Raw genomic sequence first — 22,148 nt, forward strand, 5'->3', positions numbered from 1 at the left:
ACTGGGACGGCTCGCATGACAATGGCCTCACCACCGGAGGTCGCCGTTTTCAGTTTCGCTGGCGCGGGCTTCCGCCATTGACTCTAGCGGAATCAAAGGCAGGCGAGTCTAGCGCGGTTTGGTGACGCGTGCCGACGAGGTGGTGGTGACTGCGGTTGCCTTCCCTGCGAGGCAGGAGGACGATGGTTACTTTCCAAGTATTCCTCGATTTCGTGCGGGCGTTCGCTATAGCATGGGCAACGACCTTCCGAGTGGTGTCCCCGCAGACGAATCCGTCAGTACTGACAGTAACAATACAAGTGTCCAGCTTCCCCACAGTGGTAGCACGACGGACTGTTGTCAGGAGCGCGCCATACTATGGACCAGGATGAAAGACTATTAGCAGAGTCGTGCAGTGGATTGACTAGGGAAGCGTTGAGGAATCCCAACAGGTGGCTGCGAGAAACGGGCCGTCGACGACGTAGAAACACGAGGAGCACCCACCTAAGAGAACGTGGGAGATTCGGTTCGTGTTCGCGACGAGGGATGGACCACCGGCGTGATTTCCTCCCGAATGATGTCCGTAAAAGCCGCGGGACTCGGAGGTACCAGAGCCGATGCAAAATACTTCTGGCGTACTTCTCGAACAACCTGCCCTATTTGTTCGGTAAGGGACTCCGCGTCATCATTTGCAGGGACAAGTGAGCATGCAGCAGCCATAGTGGTATGGCGTTCATAATGTAAGAGCCGCTGCCGAAGCATGCGTTCCATGTCTGTTGCTTCACGGACGAACTGAGACTTGTAGGAACATTGCGCACGAGGCCCGCAAAAAGCTGTTCTTTCGCGCCTCGCATTAACAGACGCACCTTGTCTTTTGGCATTAGTGGATTGGCCCTACAGAACAACCACGTCACGTCTTCGACGAACATGGCGACAGTTTCGTTCGGCATTTGGAACTTCGGAGATAGTGCCTGTTCAGCTCTCTTTTTTCCTTTAGGGGGTGCTGAAGACGTTGTGAAGCAGTCGGTAAAACTCCAGCCATCTGGTAAATGAAGATTACTGGTTCTTGTACCACACTCTTGTCACGTCTAAAATGGAAAAGCAAACGTTCTTCAACTAACGGCGATCGTCCCGGTCATTAAATGGGGCAACCCGGTCGAAATGGTCTAACCAGTCCTCGACGTCCTCAAAGGCGTCGCCGTGGAACGGGTCAGGCGCGCGAGGTGCGTTGACAGTGCATCGTACAGCAGCACTTGGGATCCTCTAGGTTTGGCTTGCGGTTGTTGTTGACATCTTCCCAGAGCTTGCCAGGGAATATTGCGCTGGAAGACCTTGGATGCGACGGTTGCTTCGATGGATTTCCGCCGTCTTCGAAGTACTGGCGTCAGGATCAGCAGGCATAGGGCGTACGTGTACCCTGCAGTGGGGAAGGCATGGCAGTCAGTTCCTAGCGAATGGTCGTTTACTGGTCGTTTTCACAGCCGCTGCCAGCGTTACTAGGGTGTGGCAATATATATATATATATATATATATATATATATATATATATATATATATATATATATATATATGCGCTCATAAAGCTTACACAGAAAATGTCCTCCATCTAGTCTTCTTCCAAAAGGTGCACTATGTGCCACAGTAGGACTTGTGAATGTCTCACTATGACACCGGGAGTGTGGAAACCTTAAATATACTTGCCCATCTGAGCTGTAACGTAAGGGGCATGGTGTAAAGTATGGGTGTCGTCAGTGTCTGGAAATAAGCCAATATACATCACTTTTCACCCGACAAGTATTAAACATCACCGACGTCTCGCTCTGTGCGAGCACCTCAAGTGGTGGTTGCATCTCGGCACAGCTTGTGAACAGGGCATTGCAAAAGTCGATGAGGATAGCTATAGTGGTTTGTTGGCACGGCATAGCTTATTTTGTTGTAGCGCAAGCCGAACAAGGACAACAGAAAGGCATATCTGACACACGCAGCGCTGTACGTCCCAGATGTGCCTTTCTGTTGTCCTTGTTCGGCTTGCGCTACAAGAAAATAAGATAAACATAAAGGTTGCCTGTCAATAAAATTATGACCTATGCAGCCCGTAAACATTGCACTAGAATACACGTTGCAGATAATGAGAATAAAGTGATTTCGCATTATCTGTATATAGCGTTTAATTACTGCGTGTTCAAGATAACTTCGCTCCACATAGACCCAAAAATACGCCCTGAATGTTTGCAACATTTTACCATAATTCTACTCCTGCCTTTCAACCCGCAAAGCCCAACATACGAATTTTGCTGCCTTGAGGTTTTTATCCCTTAACCTTTATATAAACGCATAAAACTTAATGCAAATCATATAGTCGCGTTTTTGGTAGCCTAATGCAAGTATTCAAATGACCCCAGTTAAGCAAACTAATTGGCTAGACACTACGCTAGTTAAATTTGCGCAGTTAACATTTGTTTTGTAGCGAAAAAGATCTCGACGGCCGGAAATAAACACAAGTTCTAATTTTTCTTGGCGTCGATTGGTGTTTTAGTTCTGTGGGCCTAAAGAATTTTGGAAACATGAATGACGGAACAAAATCTGACCGCGATCTCGGTGATAGCGCGCACGCGGTAGCCATGTCTCTCTGTCAATGCGCATCAATCAGGGGCGCAAAGTTTGCAAAACGTTTATTATGCAACCTCCTGGCAGTGTACTGTTGATACAATGCTACGAAACATGTGCTGATGATTGCTCGTGTGGTTATTTTGCTAACGGGGGTATTGTGAAATTTCAAGAATTTCTGCCACATCCTGCACCGAAATTGCTCTAAAAGTCCGGTGTATTCAGGGCTACTGCACCCGAAGCACAATAGTTCTCTCCATGCTAAGCAACGGTTTCGTCATCCGCAATGAGCGACACAATACATACGTCGTTATAATAAATATGTAGTAGCGTGTTGAATTGCACTGGCTGGTATATCAGTTAACTCAAATGAAACAGCACCATGAATGGGATGTTTACTAGAAAACAAGAGTAGAGGAGGCAGCACTATTTGTAGCATTGTTTTCTTCGATTTGAGTAATAAAATGTATCCAGGTAATGCTGTTTTGCAAGATCCATTTGTTTACAGTTAATATTTTCTCTTCGGTACGCTTTGATATGTTTTATGCTCCGATGTTTCTCATTGTATCCTGTGTTCATGATGACTGAATCGTCACTACTTTGACACCGCATGCTGCTATGCGCCTGCATGCTGCCACTGCGTGATCTCTGTACTTGTTTCGGGGTCCTAGATGTCACCAACATATTTTCTTGTAGTTCTTTCTTGCCTGGTGTCCACTGTCTAGCTGACTGGAATGAATAATACTATTCATTTTTTTCATCACCATGTAACCACAGTGTAGTCAGATTAGCGCTAACGAACTTCGCTGACGTTGTCGTCTACCTGAGTTGTTGTGGGGCATACAACAGTGGGGGATCGGTCATGAATCGGGTGGGTAAGCTGAGCCGGAAAAACAAGAAAATTTACAATTTGGATGTTAGAAATGAAAAAAGTAAAGGTTTTGTGAGAGGAAAAAAAAGCAATCAGAAGAAAACGATGGATTAAATCAGGAATAAAAACTAATACCCGCATGCCACGACGGTTAAGTACTTCATCGTCCTCTTCAGAATATCCACAAAGCAGTAAATCATCTGTCGCGGTTAAGAAGAAGAGGCTGCCATCGGCCATCGGCACTGCCATCGGCATTCAGGAACGGGGGGAACGCGCTTACCTCGCGTTACACGTGCCGCGCGAGCCAGCGCTCGAGACCTGCGGACACGTAGCCTGGAAATTTGTCCTCGGAGCCGATTCGTTCGTCTCGTCGCATGCAATCGACTCTGCATTCCGAGTCAGCCAAGCTAAGCTCTTTCAAGTTCGCGAGCCCGCTCCCCCTTGTCCAGCAGCGACCACGGTGTCAGGATGTCCGCCATCACAGTGGGCCAGTTTACGGACCTCTCTGTGGGCCTGTTCGACATGGCGCACTACTCGGATTCGTCCAGCGGGAACCAGACGGACTCCGTGCATCGTTCGCCCAAAGCTCGAGCTCCCGCGCAGCGACCGCCGGCACCATACTTCATCATGCTGCAGGAGCGGGTGCCAGCCTGGGCTCCTGGAACGCCTTACGGCCGCGTCGCTTGCATCGCGGTGTCGACAGATTGCGGAGCGCCATCGCCGGTACGTGCTGGGTTCCCTTTACGTACGGTAGGGTACATGATTTACGGTATGTGCTACCCTAGTTAACCCTATTTGCAGCCCAGCGTCTACAGTTGTACAGACCTGATAGTGGGAGAAAGTAGATATCGCCAACTAAAGGTTTCGAGAAAAATTTCTCTTGTACCTGGCTCACACTACACCCTGCGCCAATTTTTCTCCATCACCATTGTGAGTGTGGGAATCTACAATCATAACCAGAGGGATCTTTGGTGCTGCAATCGTTCCTTTATCATGACAGTGACGGTTACTACTTGTATTTGTCTAATCACCGCGCTTGTGACTTGAAACGCTAATGTGTCGTTGTTCATTACTTTTCCATCTGCCTAAAGTTACAATAAATAAGTTTCTTAAACGTTGCTAGGCAATTAGTGCATATGTGCATGTATAATGATTGATAAATGGTTGCATTTATAGCACAATATTTCGTAGAAAATGATCAGCTTGCAGTGTAGTGGTGCCGTTTGAATAAAAGAAGTCGAAGTTTAGGCCCATCGGTTATAATGCCCGTGATTACCTTACTGGCTGAGCCATAACAATTGCGGCTTCCGCAGACACTAGGGCAAGAATTGTCACTAGTAATACTTGTACGAAACTGTACTTTCTCCATGTAGGAGAAAGTGAATGACGTTGCCAAGGAAAGCACTGTTGTCCTGACGAGAGTCCTTCCCTGACAAACATTGACGAAACAGCTTGATGAAACCAGGCCTCCCAGCGAGATATCATGTGCGATGGATGCCCACTTTAGCGTACTGCTTCATTCGACTCGCTGTTCAAAATTGGTATTAATGCTCCAAGTTTGTCGAAAAAAGGCTTGTGCAGTAAAATGTATGCCTGATTGCTTTCCAGCAGCGCCATTATGGTGGCCATGTGCAGCCCGCTGAATGTAGTGAGGGAGCATTGTCGCTGGAGTTCTGTTTAAATACATGGGAACCGGAAGTAAAAAAAAAAGTTCAGACATATGGACTGTAGTAGTTTGGTTAGAAACGTTCAGGTTAACACTTTGCTGCTTTATCTAGACGGGGCTATCGACGCAGCTTTTCTCCGTCGGGACGGCTAACCGAAGCGGCAACGAAACGAAGTAACGCGTGTTGAACTTAAATGATGCGTATGAGTTTCTGCGACTGCGCGCCTTAGTTGCTTAGAGTTCCTAACTGTGGACACCAAAATTACACGCAAAATGGCTTAATAAGTTCACTGGAGATAAGCTTGTTGACGGCGCATGGTGGCTAAAATTATCGCTATGTTGCTTGTACCTTTAAAGCGAGCCAGAAAGCCGATGGAAGTATCCCGTATGGACGCGCAGGCTTATATGTGGACCTATCAGGACCCTCGACCCGAGTCGCCGCAAGATCCTGCCATTGCACGCCACGAGGCGGATTTCGTGAAAAGCAAAGGGTAAGTAGGTGCGAGTACAGAGCCATGTTGTGGCCTCGTGTGACTGCTCGGTGTTAAGCGCAGAGCAAGCGTGTCGAAGCCTGCATGCTAACAAATTGGCCGAACCAAGGCATCTGACAAGCTAGAAACAACTTTTGCAAAAGGTTCGCACAGTTCAATTAGCCATCTTTCCAATGCGCCGTCTCAAGAATTGAATACACCTGACGCAACTGTCTCTGCCGCAGAAGCACATGCGTCAGAATTACCAGATCCTTCGAACGACGTGGTGGAAATATGGCTGCTTGTACTTCTGAAAAACCTGCTAGCGAAACCTCATTGAATCCCCTGAAAATTCATTGGATGCGGTTGTACGCATGCACTAGTCGTTCGTAGAATATCACGAGCAACTGTGCCTGCCATGTGAACAGATCGTTACTGTAGAAAACATTTCTGTAGCAACTATCTGATTCTGCTGCACACAGCTGAAATCTGGTTGCAGGAGTTTGTTCGTATGACAGTCGTACCACAAACCGCATTCGATAAGTTTCTGACAAGATAGAGTAGAAGCAGTGAAATTGAGTCAAATTAGCGTTGTGTATGTGAAAGGCCTTAATGCTAAGCATTGACGTGAGTCCCATGCTGCTTGACTTCCGCGATCCAAACACATTCACCATGGCATAACTCATGAGCGACATTTGAGGACTTTGATGGTTGTTCAACCAAATACCGTGTATTCTTGCACAATGATTCAGCCTGTACGCCCTCAAGCGTTCTTCTGTAACCAAAGTTGTATGAAAGCGAAAATGTCCTCCGTCCAGCATTATAGTCGAATTGACAATGCGAACTCATACGCGTTTATCCTTTCTTAAAAACCCATACTTGTAGCTTCCGCTACTGCCGGGACAAAGACGTAATATTGCCTTGCAAGATTCTTCCTCCTTCTTGATAGCGTTTGCAGACCTGGCTTCTATTACAAAATTATATAGTATAATAATATTTTAACTCGACCCTCGATTCGGGAACGTCAGCTATGCCCGGCTGTGCCACCTGGCGGTCGCTGCCATCGATCTGGTCAAGGTCGCAGTCACGGTGGTTGTGGTCTTCGTGAGTGTCTCGCCTGGCCGTGTCTGGAACGACGCGGCAACCGTCAAGGATGGAAACATGGAGGGCGCGAATTCCGTGGCCAGCAAAAGCAACGTGACGCCGCGCGCCCTGCCTTCCCTGAACCACGTGACACTTGCTGCTGTCACAAGAGCCAGGGGAAGCGGGGCGATCGCGCCGCCAGGAGAGGTGGTTCGTTACAACCACCGCAGAGGTGAGTGACAGAATAAAATTGGATAGCCTGCATCAGGGACGCAGCTGTAGTGGGATACGTGAAAAGTCTTGCGCGTGCTCCAGAGGAAGTACGGTCACTATATATGGCGTGAAAATCACGTAACCAAATGCAAAAGGTATTTATTCACGTTATGTAACGCTTACATACACGATTTATGTAACAGATAGTGAGCGTCTGCCGATCCGATTTTGCAGTTGTGCTCGCTGCCTACTTGTAGCGAGCCCGTTTGTATTGCAGAAGGTGCTTGGGCGTGGGGTAGGAAAATGACCCCCTACTGATGGTGTCCCAGACTGGCGCACCACTTGAACCCGCCGCACTCGTATGCGGTTAGGGTTCCGGCGCTTGCGCTCCCTATACAGACGGACACGTCCCGCCTTCGTCAATGGGGTTGGCTATCCTCATGTATTTCCCTATCCGAGTCTCTCCACGCCATTTATAGACACTGCGTGTTGAATGCAAGGGGCCACAGCCGAGCAAGCGGGAATTCCTGGAAAAAACTGTACGTTTGTAGACCTTACAAATCCTGATGAGCACTGGTTTGAGTATGACGAATTCTTCCTAAACGCGACCACTCCTCGAATCAACTAACTTACAGTGGAGTAAGGACACCCAGAATGCCGAGCGAGAGGCTATATTTTTACGCCCGATTGCATCATGCGTCACACGGCAGCGGAAGCATTCGGGCGCGCATGCGTACTGCGCATGCGCGATCGGGCAATGGCTTTCCTCTACACAACTACATCAAATTAAGGCCCATGCGCAGTACGCTTCTAAAGACATAAGTGATAAGAACCCAACACGTTTTCCGTAGCTGTGGTTTTAGCAAACGATCCCGTGGTATGACCGAACCGAAAGACGAAAAAATTATCGGCAGGACCCATAAGATTGACGACGGTAAGGCGCTTGGCGTTGAAGCAACATAGCGACAGAATGTATTGCCGCTGCCGAAGCACCTTATGTATGAGGCGTGTGCTGCAGCGGAATTTCTCTCGTGGTAACAGCGCAAAACGTAGACGAGACACGAGACGAGAAGACACCACAAGCGCTGACTTTCAACAACGTTTTGCGCTGTTAACACCAGGATGGAAAACCAAGCCCAAGCTGCTATTCTAGAGGAACTTCTCCGTCGAGCTTTCCTGTGAACACAATGCGCCATGTAGCGGCGCCTACAGGGTAGCCAGCCGGTCTGATAACTGGCTAACCTCCCTGTCTTCCTGTCTATTCCTGCTTCCTCCTCCTCCTAGCGGCGCTGTCGCAAAGCGTGCGCGTCACCTCCGAGATGCATTATGCGGCTGCCGGGCTCCTCTCTCGGGCTTTTTTTCTAGACACGCTGAGCCAAGCAGTGGTGTTGCCGAGAAGTCCACGCCCAGCCTGCGAGACGCGAGAGACAGTGGCGCGCCGGTTAGTGCGAATGATGAGAATTGTTCCATCTCTGGCCCATACCCAGTGGCGCATCACTCCGTCAGCCGAATTGGCGAGAGGGTTATTGAAGCGAGCCACACACTTGGTGCACTCGTGGCGCAGCTCGCTCAAGCGTTGGCGAGAAAGGCGATCATAGAAAAGCGGCACAAAACCTAGTGCATTTGCGGCACAGCTTGCTAAAGCATCAGGCTGCTGCTCCTGCGGAACATCTGTGAAGTGGCTTCGATTCTGCCCAGCATGGGATAGATTTCAAAGCTTTTCGAATGGTGCATTCGTCCGGCGGAAATCGGCTGGTAGAAATGCAGCCTGCTGCACTTCAGCTTGTGCACGCTGCTTCCCATTGAACACGCTGCACCACCCATAGGCGAGCACCAGGTAAATTGAAAGGATTTTTTTTTGTCATTGTAGAGTGGCGCATTCTCATTGGTGATTGGGTAGTTTCCGAAGTTGGCATTAAAGATGTTCACTGCAGAGTGGCAGAAACCCAGTAGTCCAACTTGGTATCAGAGATGCTCATGAAGAATAGCACAGACCGAGTGGCACGTATACGCAGTAGTCCAAGTAAGCGTGAAAGCAATCAGTTGAAGAGCGATACATACGTATGCAGCACATTGAGAGCCACATCCCCAGTGACCTATATCAGCCTCATAGAGGCTCGTTGAAGAGCGGCACATCAGTACACAATGCCACATACCTAGTGATCGAAGTCGGCTCGATGGTTGCTTTCTAACCCTGCTGCCACTGCACAGGAGCTCGATGCATTGCCCATTCGGCCATGGACTATCTAGAGACCAGGTTTGTGGAAAACAGTTATATACGAAGATCAATAGACAGCTGGGCCCCGGAAAATGCGTGAAGTACCCTAAACCCGCCGCTTTGGTGTTTCGCTGCTAAGCCCCAAGGTGCAGGATCAAATCCCGGCTGCGGCGGCTGCATTTCAACGAGAGCGAAATGCTAAACACGCCAGTATAGCATTCAATGGCTGCACGTTAACAAACCCAAAATGGTGAAAGTTGATTTGGAGTCCCCACTACGGCGCGCCTCGTAGATTGTGTTTTTGGTACGTAAAACCACGGATCTTCTTTTACTACATGCGTTCGCCTCACCGTTACACAGAACCACCATCATAATTGTTTCCTCCGGTGCAGGGACAGCCCAGGGCTGGAAGGCGGGCCCGTTGTCGTCGTCGTCGTCGTCGTCGTCGTCGTCGTCGTTGTCGTCGTCACAGTCATCGTCGTCGTTGTCGTCGTGGCCCGAGACAACCGGCACCATGTGGCAGACCTCGGAATCCACAGGCTGCGAGGTGCCCTGCGGACCACTGTTACGCAACGTCGGCGGCTTGACGACGCGGAGGCGGCACACAGACCCGACGACTTCCACACGCACGCGAATATCGGAGGACGCCGCTGCCACGGCGAGCTCGTTGACTTCGCAGGCACCGGTACTGGTTGATTGCTTGCAAATTTGTGCGCTCAAGTTTCAGAGATTACACGACACGATATCCAGCTAGCGCAACGCGTTTTATTATTGTGACTACTCTCGCTCCGTAAAGTTGTGTGTTCGATTGTATACGTTTCGCTTTTTTCAAGTTGGTAATGCTGTTTTCCAGTTCATTGTGTGAATATTATGGATTCTTTCTTGTCAGCACGATGGTCATTTATGCTCGATACGTAGATAACGTACATACTGTTGTCCTAAATACCCTTTTTCCCTTCCTCGCTGAAATCACCCATGGTGATACGATTTCAAAAGAAGAGTGTCGCGGACATAGCTGCAAACGAAGCGTAATATCGAGAAATTAATAATAAATTCGCCGCTTGGAGCATTTGATTGATTTATTAAGTTATTTATTGATTGAACAACTGATGGATAAATCAGTTACTGACGCGCTGATCGATCAACCACTTGAGCGTCGCAATGTCGGACAAGAGCAGCTTCGCTCAGCCAGTCCGCATAGTGACCTCCTCCAGATTAATTTTGAATGCTTGGCCTTATGGTCGGGAATAAGCGAGTGCAAACCGAGCGCTGATCGCGCTCCCTGCTGCTGTGTTCGAGTGTACGGTCGGCGCCAAAAACTAGAAACAATGGCGTTAGCATAAAATAGCTAATTTATTCTAGGGCAGCCATGCTGTGAAGTTGGCTCACTTTGTTCGGGCCTACGCTTTTGCAGGAGGACACGGTGGCAGCTGCCAGCTCCGTTGTGGCTTCCAGAGCAGGAAAGACCGAGTGCGAAGACACGCGCCATATAAGGTAATCTCATGTGGATCACCATATTTCGAGAGCAGGCTGTTGCCATACTTAAAGGTCAGAGAGAAAGAAAAAAAAAACGGTGTTGAAACTGCGTTAGGTTATCAAGGACGTGATAGTGCCTACCTGGGTTTGCCCAACGTGCACCCAAAGCAGAGCTAGCGAGGGGACTCAAACCTGCGACCTTATGTTCATGAGTAGAAAGCCCGTGCCACGGAGTCGACCTGGAGGGTCACAGCGAAATACTACTTTAGACCCATTAGTTAGGCTATCTCTCTGAGAGGAAAGCAAATATAACTGAATTTTCAGCACGCATAATTATTCTGAAAGGGCGCTTTACAACCTAGCCTGGCGTAATTAATACAAATACTTCGATAAATAGTGGTAAGCAGGGTGTACAAACAACATGAGACAAAGCTGGGCAGCTTCGAGCAGTTGGTTTTTTTTTTCTGTTGTTTAGGTTCTTGATTCGTAGATTTTTTCTTACCCCATCCCGGGTCCTGGTCGTCCGTGGTGACAGTGGTCTAGACTTGCATGCACTTATTGATCAATTTTACTTCACAATGTAAATAAATATTTACATGATTACTTCGACGATTAGAAATGAATGGAATTGAAGTCTCTCACGTTCTGTTGTTAACTGCGAGCTCGCATCACTTGAAAGATGGCGGCACTGAAACAATCTGAAATTGAGATTTCTTGTGAGGTTCTTGTCTCAACGTTTGCTTATTCCAAGCGGGAGCCCTGAATGTTAGCTATTTACGCTATAGTAACTATATCGGCTATCAGACATGCAGTGCATATTAAATATACGGAAGTGTCTACTTAACGTGAATCATCATGCGGCCGCATTTAATCCTTAAAAGCATAAGGAGACCCCCATAAAAACCTGCTGCCATAAGAAATCCCTCCGCGGTATAGCCCAGCGACTACGGTGTGGCGCCGTTACGGGTCGACTGGCAGCAGCGGCCGCATTTCAACGGTGGCAAAACGCAAGAACGCTAGTGGCACTTAGTTAGAGGCGTGTTAAAAGCAGATCGTGTTTTAACACGTAAGGTATGAATTTAATTTTTAACGTGATAAGGTTATACTAAGACATAATCAACTTACGACATCACCGTAGCGCCATATACTAATTAGCGTTGAAGAAACTTATTCACGCAACGCCACCTGGCCAAACCTAACTTCGTGATCGTCTGTTAAAACGAGAGAAAGAACAAAACCTAATACATGACGGAGGTAGGCATTCAGAAGTTTGTAGTTTCTTTTTCCTAGAACAAACTTGGTGCACAGGAGTTACTTTTGTACTGGTATTCAGTAGTTCCTATGATGCGTGAAAAAGATAGAATGCATCGGTATATTTGTTAATTTTTATTACCAGCTATTATGCCGGCATGCACATTTGACACGTGATTGGACCGCTGAAGTATACAGCGGTGGGCTGGGCGCGTTGGGAACGTACTTGAAAAGCATTCTAGCGCAGGCCGACTAAAACAAGAGGCAGGTATTAACACTACGGTAGTTCGCACCGTCAGGTCAATGTCGTCCTCTTATTTCTGCCTGCCTTCTTCAGCAACCAACAAGCCCATTTTAATAAAAACGGAGTATTAAACGGAAGCTTTAGCTTTGGGCCAACTCCGATGTCTCTTACGGAACAACCGCTGAAATCGTTTTACTATTGCATTTCATAGAGAAAGTTCAACTCTAGCAACTGGTTGAAGATGAAGTTATATTTAGGAACTGGTTTTTTTTACAAAAGAATTTCCGAAATTCATGTTTCAGTATAATACAACCAAGATGTTTACAAACCTGGAACTTTGTGCCAGAGAGAGATATTGCGTGCAATTCTATAGAATGCATTAGTCAGTGCGTATATCAAGTATACAAGTGTGGTTTAGGAATAAAAAGCTCGTGTGAAATTTTTACAGCTTTTACGAGGGTATTGCAAAACTTCTTGCATCTTAGTATCTGATTTAAAAGCGCTGTGTGACGCATCAACTTTGTCCCACTTTAAATATATTACCAGGCACAGTTTACAGAATTCTGATATATCCCATTTTGTGCCGAGTTATATCTGCAAATTCTATACACGAGTTCATTGTTTTTATGTTTCCAAACTGTAAGATTTGGTTTATAAGATAGCAGTAAATTAACTCCTGCCTCCCCCGCCCCTCCATCCTCTACACCCTACAGTTACTAAATTGTCGCCTATTTTAAGTGGAGCAAACTTTATAAAATTCGCGCAGTAGGTGCCAAAAAAGAAAGATCTCTCCATTTAACACATTTAACCAAACTTCCATCTTAAGCGCACTGGTGCAAAAATGCACAGCGGCAATTTTTAATGCCAATAATGAAAAGCGAGCACGGGCTTTGAAGTCCTTGCTTATTTTCAGCTCTGTCTGAAAGTAGCATTGCTGTAAACAAAATTTGCAGGGGTCTATACTTGCAATAATTGATGACACCTAGCAACGTTAGCACGAGGCATCGTGTTAAAACACCTGACATTGCATTTACTTCTTGCCGATTCTGTAAGTTTGACTCATATTAACGTCCGGCTCCACGCTACTGCAGACCTGCTGCTTTAAAGATTACTTTAAGCACGCTGCAACATGCTTTGCATTGCCACGAGAACAGCGTATTTTGTGTTGCATTCAAAATGCGCGGAATCAGAGCACTCTTGCCTAATATATCTGACGTTCCTGAAGGCTGGCGATACGTGCTCTGTAATTGTGTTCTCTCGTGTAAATCCTACCGAAAACGTCTTTCATCTCCGTGAACATTGGCTTGCGCATTATTTTCAAGAGTGGACGAAAATGCGCGGCCACGTTATCTGTTTACGGCTAAATACTATCGGTGCCATCAACTCTTGAGGCATGGATATCGCTATGTGCGACACAACGGCACCACGGCCCCTCATGTAGACTTATGTTCTATGAGATACCACTGATATTCTAAATGATCAACAAAAGAACGACTCGGTTATCTTTATTCATGTTTAGGCAAACGGGAGGTTTCGCGTGGGCAAAACTTGTCATTGTCTCATTGTCCAGAGGCATAGCGATATGGCTCCGTGTATACATATCAATGCTATTTCTTCCAAAAATTCGTAAGCTACGGCTTGCCGATACTGCACTCGTACCCTCTTCTTGGCGACCTTCGTAAAGAGGATAGACCAGGCAGAAGTTACAGGTGTCGAGCACTCCGTGACGACACATCGGCCACATGTAGGTCACATGTAGACCGGTACCGGTGGTACCGGCCTACATGTGACCCGATACGGCGGCGTACCGCCGGTACCGCCGGTACCGCCGGCGTTCTGCTGAAGGACTGCTGCAATGACGGGCTACGTGGAGGTATAATTTTGTTATTGTGTTGTCTTGTAATCGTGCTTATTATTTACTCTTTGCTAATTTACGGCACACACCGGCCCATTCACGCCCTGAGGCATACGGGCAAATGCGACCGCCGTAGAAAGTGCAGCTATATCATCTCGTCTGGCACGTCTGACATCTGCAGGGCTGGTGCCTGCCGTCATATCACAGCCGACGGTTCGCCGTCGACTGCTAACCTCAGCGCGTCGTCCGTTCTCGGACGTCCAAGCTGGAGTGGAACTGCGGGAAGTCATCTCCGATGAGCAAGGCATAGACGTTGCTCGAACGTTTCAAGAAGGCTCGGGCCTGCAATTTAGAGACCTCAGCGTGCGCATCGACGAAGCTTCCGAACCTCCTGGAGGAAAATACGTGTACCAGGCCATTCTTGTTGACGTGGAGCCTGGCAGTGCGGACGCATTGTTATCGGGACCACGTGGACAGCATTTCCGCCCAGACAACTGTCGTGGTCGGCCAGAGTGGCACTGGCAGCAACTGGGCACACGGTCACTACATTGAAGTTGCTGGATTGGGCAAAATTTTTGTTACTAGCGATATCTTTGCGTGATGTACCTAATTATATATTATCGGTTTATCTAGTGACATACCTGGTCTCGTCTGTCGATCCGTGTCTCTCTGTTACGAGTATCTATGTTGAACAGTATGACTACGTGTCTATAGGGAGCGTTTTTTTATATCACTCACTTTTTAAACATTGTCTAGCATAATTATAGTAATTTTTACTGGATTACTCTCAGCGGTGGACATGACTTGCACGAGAAATCGGAATGCATAATCGACTAAGCTAAAGCATAGTAACTAGGCTGGTGAGTTTAGTTTGGCTTCGTTTATTCAGACATGTATACATGTTTCCAGATTACGACCACGCCGGTACTTCCGGCGCTTTGCTGAAGGACGGCTTCATTGACTTATGAAGGCACGAATGTGGTGTAACTAGTATTTTTTTGCTATTCAAGCACAATAAATGCAAGCACAGCTTCCAGAGCGTACCTATCAAGACCGAGACGGCACTTGCATCACAAATTAAAATCTTATGATCTGTTATGCGACTTTTCTTTTTAGTACTTTTGAAAATTGTAAGAACATATGTCGTCTGATGTACTGATGAGTTGGTATTCATAGCGTTCATCATGCCAACGAGATGAGGCAAAAGCAAACATGCCGACAGTGTATCCCGACGACGCCTACATCCTGTGTCATGAGAACGGGACCGTAGTGGGCTCGACGATTGCAGGCATGTTCACTTGTAAGAAATCGTACGATCCGCAGGGGTATCGAAATGCGCACCGTGAAACTTGCGGTAAAGAAACACTATAGTACCACTTGCTTTTCTTAAACCGTTGTTTTATGCACCCTAGCACAAAAGTAACTGGAACGCCCATGTGTTTCGCCGCGCACTTTGGTGATGAATGTGTTAAAAACTGGTGCCACAATGAAAAATCATTGCAAGCCAATACCCTTTGCGAAGTCGCCGGCTGCAGTTCGTAAATTACAATATGTACCGCAATATAATGGGGGAAGACGACGAAGTCGAAGATTGCGGACGTGCTTCGCATGGGCTCCCGCTTTGAGACCGTTTTTCGGTGGAACTCCCTGTGCTGTGGACTTGCTTTTTGTGGGATTGTCCACAGGAAGTTGCCCTCTCCCTGCGGACACCTAATTTCGGCAAGTTTGCCCCCTTTTTAGGGGTTTTTCCACGCTTTTCGTGCTCAACCACCGCGCGGCAAAGTTAGGCCTCATCATTAGGCCGAGCCGCCGCCGACGGCACCGGGCTCCGGGACGGTGACTTGTGGTTGTGGGCCTCTGTGAGGCTGAAGACAATGGAGTACTCCGTTGAGGGAGAGACTATAACGCCCGAAGAGTTCGAGGCGGGAGAATGGGCCTGGGTTTTGCGGGCTCAAGATAGATTCAAGAAATCTGTATACGGGAACAATCCCGAGAGTAGGCCTAGCGAGAAGCAGGCGGGCAGCGACGGGCGCCAGACGCACGGAGCAGAACAAGTCAAGCGCGGGAAAGCGCCGGTGTGGAAGAAACGGGGACCGTTTCTGAAGATGCCAGCCAAGGACTTCAAGGTTGTGTGCCGACCCAAGAATTGGGACTTGAGTATGGTGACGTCGAGGGAACTCGGATATGCCTTGAGAGCGGCAGCGGAGCTGACGAATGCGACTGCGGCGGAGGAAGACCTGGTGCGGGTCAACGAGACAAATAACACGATGACGGTGAGCACGCCGTGTATGCATCGCTGTGGGGCATATGCGAATGTAAAGACGCTCAAGCTGAGCGGTCATGACCTTGAGATTTCGGCGTACGTGGCGGCGCCGGAGAACTCTGTGCGCGGAGTCATTTACAACGCGTACAACGGATGCCCACTGGCAGAAGTTCGGGCGGGATTCTTGAAGAGGAATGACGGCATAGAAATTTTGGATGCCAGACCTTTGGGAAAGTCGAAGGCGATTCAGATAACGTTCGGGGGGAAGCATGTTCCCTGGCAGGTTATTTACTGGAACTGTTTGTACGCGGTGATTCCGTACAGAGAGTTAGTCGAGACCTGCTATAACTGCAGACGAGTGGGACATCGGGCGGACGTTTGTTATCGTCCGAAGACTAATCTGTGTCGCCGTTGCGGAAAGGATCATCCTGCGCCACCGGAAGGAGAGCCGCTGACCTGCACTCCGGACTGCATCGTGTGCCATGGGGCGCACAACACGGGGAGCCGGAACTGCAAGTTTCGTCTAGCCCGTAAGCAGCCGACGGGCCTGCAGCAGGCCAGTGAGGACAACGGCCAAACTGACAAGGAGGAGCGGCGCTCGAGGCCCAGGAAGCGGTCATCCAGCGGTGCGAGAGACGATAACAAGAGCAGGGACCGGTCCACTTCCTGCCCACCACTGCCCGGACCCGAGCGTGGCAAAGGAGAACAGGGTTCCAGTCATGGAAGAAGTCCCAGTGCCACGAGAAAAAAGGTGAGCTGGCCCTACGTGGCCTCCCAGAGTGAGACTGCTCGAGAGAAGGAGCTACAAAGGCAGGTGCAGCAGCAGGCTGAGACGATTAAAAAGATGGAAGTCAGGATAGCAGAGATGGAACGCGCGCTTAAAAGCGACAAAGGACAAAGGGTACAGACGCCGGTGGTCCAGGCCCCACTGAAAGCGGCACAGGCGACTGCTTCTCGCGAGAGCGAGAGCACAGCTATGGAGGTGGAGAATCGGGGGAAGCTTAAGAGGCCGCCATCGGCGGATGATGGATCTAATGCAAAAAGAGTGGCAGAAACTTCAACGGCGGACACGCCGCAGCCAGTCGTTAAAGTCACTAGTCTTAGGGGGGAAATGTCTGCCCTTGCGGACAGAATAGGAAAACAGGAGGAAAGACAGGGTAGGTTGGAAGCTCGGGTCGACAGGATCGAAGCCAGACTAGACAAGATTGAGGAGCGTCTTGACGCCTTCACCAATGATATGCGGGCTTTCCAAACACAGGTTATGGGCATGTTTCAACAGCTCAATGCCACGCTACAGGCTAGATTGCCTCCCGTAGTCGGCCAAGCGCCGATGTTAGTGAACCTAGTGCCTAATCATGGCCCCTCGCCAGCAAATTGAGGTTTGGCAGTGGAACTGCAGGGGCTTCCGTCGCAAGCGGGGGAACCTGCAATTGCACATACAAAATCTGGACAGTAAGCCTGACATTATAGCTTTGCAAGAGGCTAGTGGCTGGGTGAAATTACCGGGATTTAAGGCATTTACACCGCCAGAGATTGATCGGGGGGGTGTATCGAGCGTCTTCACGGCCGTTCTAGTCCATCGCAACGCCACGGCGATTCAGCATACCATAGATAGCAGCAGAGAGGACTACGTCCTGCTAGAGGTTCTGCCCAAAAGAAAGGACGATAAGAGTCTCTTTGTACTTAATGTATATTCTTCTCCTAAAGATAAAGGGCTGGGCTTGCCAGACCTATTGATAAAGACGCAACGGCTAGCGGCTAGGGCTCAACTCATCGTGGTTGGAGATTTCAACGCGCCTCATCCGGAGTGGGGCTACATCCGAGCCACTCCAAAGGGAAATAGGCTTTGGCGGGTAGCTCAGGACCTACAATGGACAACCTTGAATAACCCGCTCGATTATACGAGGATAGGCAACAGCGTTAGCACAGACACATCTCCGGACCTCACATTTGTTAAAGGTATTAGGGATGCAAAGTGGGTAAACACGGGACAGCCACTGGGCAGTGATCATTATATCCTTTCCACGGTATTTCGTGCTGCTAAGCACAAAGACAGGGTAAAAGGAACTAGAGTGACGGATTGGGACAGATTTCGGAAAGTCAGGAAAGACACAGTGAGCGGGGAAATCGAGGACTTGGGAGCCTGGGTTGAGGCGCTCAAGCAGGACGTGAAGGGTACCACAGAAGAGGTTCCGACGGTGGAGGAAGGTTTTACGGCGGACTCTCGACTGTTACACATGTGGGAAGCGCATGCGAGTCTGCTTCGGAGGTGGAAGAAACAAAAGCATAATGGGGTCCTCCGTAGGAAGGTGGCCAAGCTAGAACGAGAAATCGAAACCTACACGTTGGACTTGCAGTGCAAACAATGGGGGCAGATTTGTGACAGGATGAATGGGCAATTCGGATGCAAAAAAACATGGCAGTTGTTGAGGCACCTTTTAGATCCGGCGGCAACCAAATCGGCGCAGAAGGGTCAAATGGCTAGGTTAGTTCATCAGTATCAAGGCACGACTGGGGAGTTCATTCAAGAACTCCGAAGTCGTTACATAAACGGCGAGGCGGGCGGTTTCTTGCCGGATTACTCGGGAGAGGAAAACCTCGAATTAGATGCGGACTTTACGGTGGCGGAGGTGGAGTTTGCAATGGGGCAGCTTCGTACTACGTCGGCAGCGGGTCCGGACGGGGTCACTAATAAAATGCTGAGGAACCTGGATTTCAAGTCAGTGGGGGCGCTCACGGACTTGATGAACAAATATTGGGCGGCCGGGGAGATCCCCGCAGAGTGGAAGCATGCTAGGATTACATTTATTCCTAAACCAGGGAAGAAGATCTGTATTGAGAATCTTCGACCCATTTCGCTGACGTCCTGCTTGGCCAAATTGACGGAGCATGTGGTCCTCAACAGGCTTCAGGGTTATGTGGAGGACAAGGAGTTGATACCTAAAACGATGATTGGCTTTAGGGCTAATTTATCAACGCAGGACGTCATGATACAGCTCAAAAAGGACGTGGTTGATCCTGGGTACGGCACGGGCACCAAGGCTATCTTGGGGCTCGACCTTACAAAGGCCTTTGACAATGTCACCCATGAGGCAATATTAAGGAACCTATCGGACATAGGACCGGGGGGTAGAACCTTCCGATACATCAGATCATTTCTGGAGGATAGGACTGCGGAGATTGTAGTCGGAGAATTTAAATCGGATCCTTTCCCGTTGGGGGGCAGGGGGACACCACAAGGGTCGGTTTTATCGCCGTTCTTGTTTAATCTCGCCTTGATCAAGATACCGCCCAGGCTGGCAATGATATCGGGACTTAAACATACATTTTATGCGGATGACATTACTCTGTGGGTAACAAGGGGAAGCGACGCACAATTGGAGGAAACTTTACAACAGGCAGTGGATATTGTGGAGGAGCTAGCGGGGGAGGCAGGACTCTCGTGCTCTCATCCCAAGTCCGAGCTTTTTGTGCTTAGGCATAAACCAAGAGGGATACATGCGAGGCACTATGTGCCGCCACCACCGCTGAAGGTGAAAGTGGGGGGTGCACCGGTCGCTGAGGTCCAAACGATCAGGATCCTGGGGCTGTATCTGCAGACTAACAGGAAGAATAGGGAGGCCTTGGAAAGACTCAAAAATACTGTCAATGCTACCGTGAGACTTATCAGGAGAATCGCCAATCGTAAACAAGGCGTCAAGGAAAAGGACTTGTGTAAGCTGGTACAGGCGTTTGTGCTCAGTAGAATAGTGTATGCGACGCCTTATATGAAGATGGACGCGACGGAGAAAGGCAAGGTGGAGGCTATGATTAGACAGGCGTATAAGGCGGCCCTTGGGTTGCCTAACAATACTTCTACCGAAAGGCTGCTGGGATTAGGGGTGCATAACACCTTGGAAGAACTGCGGGAGGCACACTTGGCGATGCAACTCAGTAGACTTTCCAAAACGAAAGTAGGGAGGGATATATTGGAAGGGATCGGCATTGGAGTTGATCCTCCAGCTGGGGACATGAAAATTCAGGTGAAGCGAGAAATGCACAAGGGCTTGTACATAAAACCTTTACCTAAAAATATGCATCCGATACATCACGAGAACCGTAGGAGGGCAAGAGCCAGAGCTTTACATGCTAAGTACGGGAAGTACAACGGGGCAGTCTACGTAGATGTCGCCGAGTATAAGAACAAGGACGCATTTGCAGTTGCGGTGGTGGACGGCCGGGGACGCTTAGTCACCTCTGGATCAGTCAAAACCCGCTCCTCAGAAACTGCAGAGGAGGCGGCGATAGCGCTAGCTATAGGTAATACTGAAGCTGACCTGATTTTCAGCGACTCTAAAACAGCCATCCGAAATTTGGCGAGGGGCAGAATCTCTGCCACAGCGGCAGGATTACTAAATCGGGCCACGGGGCGAGGGACTACGGAGGTGGAAATTGTCTGGGTACCGGCCCACTCTGGGAACCCTGGGAACGAGGCGGCTCACATGAATGCTCGAGGTTTCGTCAGCCGAGCAGGTGAGCCGGACGTTCCCGGGAGGTCCACGAGAGATGGGCTGGTGTCCTTTCACGACATTACTAACCATTACAAACTTGAGCGGAGAATTTACCCTCCACCGGACAAGCAATTGGTGAAGGCGCAGGAAAGCGTCTGGCGAAGATTGCAGACGAGATCTTTCTATAGCCCATACGTGTTAAACAAAATCTACCCGGACGTTCAGCCGGAATGCAAATGGTGCCAGGAAGTGGCCACCTATGACCACATATTATGGAGCTGTAGCATAGCGCCGCCACCGGCGGATATTATGCGTGATCCTTCTCTCGAGCAGTGGGAGGCCGTGTTGGCCAGCTCAGACCCGGTCGTCCAGACCAGGGCCGTGGAGTGGGCCACCCAGGTCGCCGTCAGCCATGAGCTGATGGCCATCTAGCACGGAATCGTCCGCACATGCGTTCTGACGAAAATAAAGTTTTTCCATCCATCCATCCATCCATCCACCGCAATATAATACGTAATTTGTCCATTATGACTTTTCGTTACTCGCGAATGTGCGCCTCTGCGCATTTTGTATTACCCGCTGGAAATATGCTATTTGCCATAGGCGATTTAAAAACACTTTGTATTTTCTAAAACACCATGTATTGAAATCTTATAGCTGTGGAACACATGGGCGCTTCGTAAAACGCTGCAAGGATGTGAACTGTGACACGGACATCGAGGATTATATTAATAGTTGTGTTGCTTGCAATGCAAAGCCAATAAACAGGAACAGGACGGTCAACGTTTATAGATATCCAAAGGATTACCAGCCTAGTGATTTAATCCAAGCAGCCAACGCAAGAATACCGCTTCAAGCGATTTAATCAAAGGAGCCAACGCAAGAATACTGCTTAAACCGATCCCGTATGGCTTCCAGCCAATCACGTATGTGGCCTGGGTCCTCCCCGCTGTGCTCGACAAGACGATCACCGAGGTTCTACTGACACGAAGGCGGGGAAGGCCACTTTGCAGCAACCAAGCGAACACCTACAGAGACCCACCGTGAGAACGGCGGATCCGTTGCTTTGCACTGACGCAGACCACAAGGTGCAGCTGGAAAGGCCAATAAATATTATTGGAGAAACCATTGATAATAATTGCCAAACGCAACGTTAGCTTCTTTTAAACGTTCTGGAATTTCGCTGAGGATTGAACACGCAGCTAGATGTCCGGACAAATGAGGCAAACACCGCCACCTACTATTCCAATTTAGCGATAAAGATTACCAGCCACGGTGGTTGTTCACAGGACACGAACAGGCTCGCTTCTGTCCAAGTCGGCTCTATCGCCCGTGTTCTCTTGCAGAGACCCAGAAGCACGTTAAAAACACCAGGTGGTCAACATTCATGGGGGTCACACGGTGCTAGAAATCACTACAGTGTAACACGTTTTGGTATACATCGCAGAGCAGGTAAAATTTA

General features: G+C 48.9%; 1 protein-coding gene across 5 annotated transcripts in view; it reads left to right on the forward strand.

Annotated features, from left to right (window-relative positions):
• Positions 1–3,725: 3,725 nt before the first annotated feature.
• Positions 3,726–22,148, forward strand: part of LOC142557132 (uncharacterized) — a 37,595-nt gene continuing 19,172 nt past the window's right edge. For 4 of the 5 annotated variants that reach the window (XM_075668774.1, XM_075668776.1, XM_075668773.1 and 1 more), the window contains exons 1-4: positions 3,726–4,180; positions 5,481–5,614; positions 9,500–9,792; positions 10,522–10,601. In XM_075668774.1, the coding sequence (XP_075524889.1) occupies positions 3,926–4,180; positions 5,481–5,614; positions 9,500–9,792; positions 10,522–10,601 (762 nt within the window). In that variant the 5' untranslated portion in view covers positions 3,726–3,925. The remainder of the gene's footprint in view (positions 4,181–5,480; positions 5,615–9,499; positions 9,793–10,521; positions 10,602–22,148) is intronic. The other variant, XM_075668775.1, reaches the window with a different exon arrangement.

The sequence above is a fragment of the Dermacentor variabilis genome, chromosome 9, assembly GCF_050947875.1.
Source record: "Dermacentor variabilis isolate Ectoservices chromosome 9, ASM5094787v1, whole genome shotgun sequence".
Lineage (NCBI taxonomy): Eukaryota > Metazoa > Arthropoda > Arachnida > Ixodida > Ixodidae > Dermacentor > Dermacentor variabilis.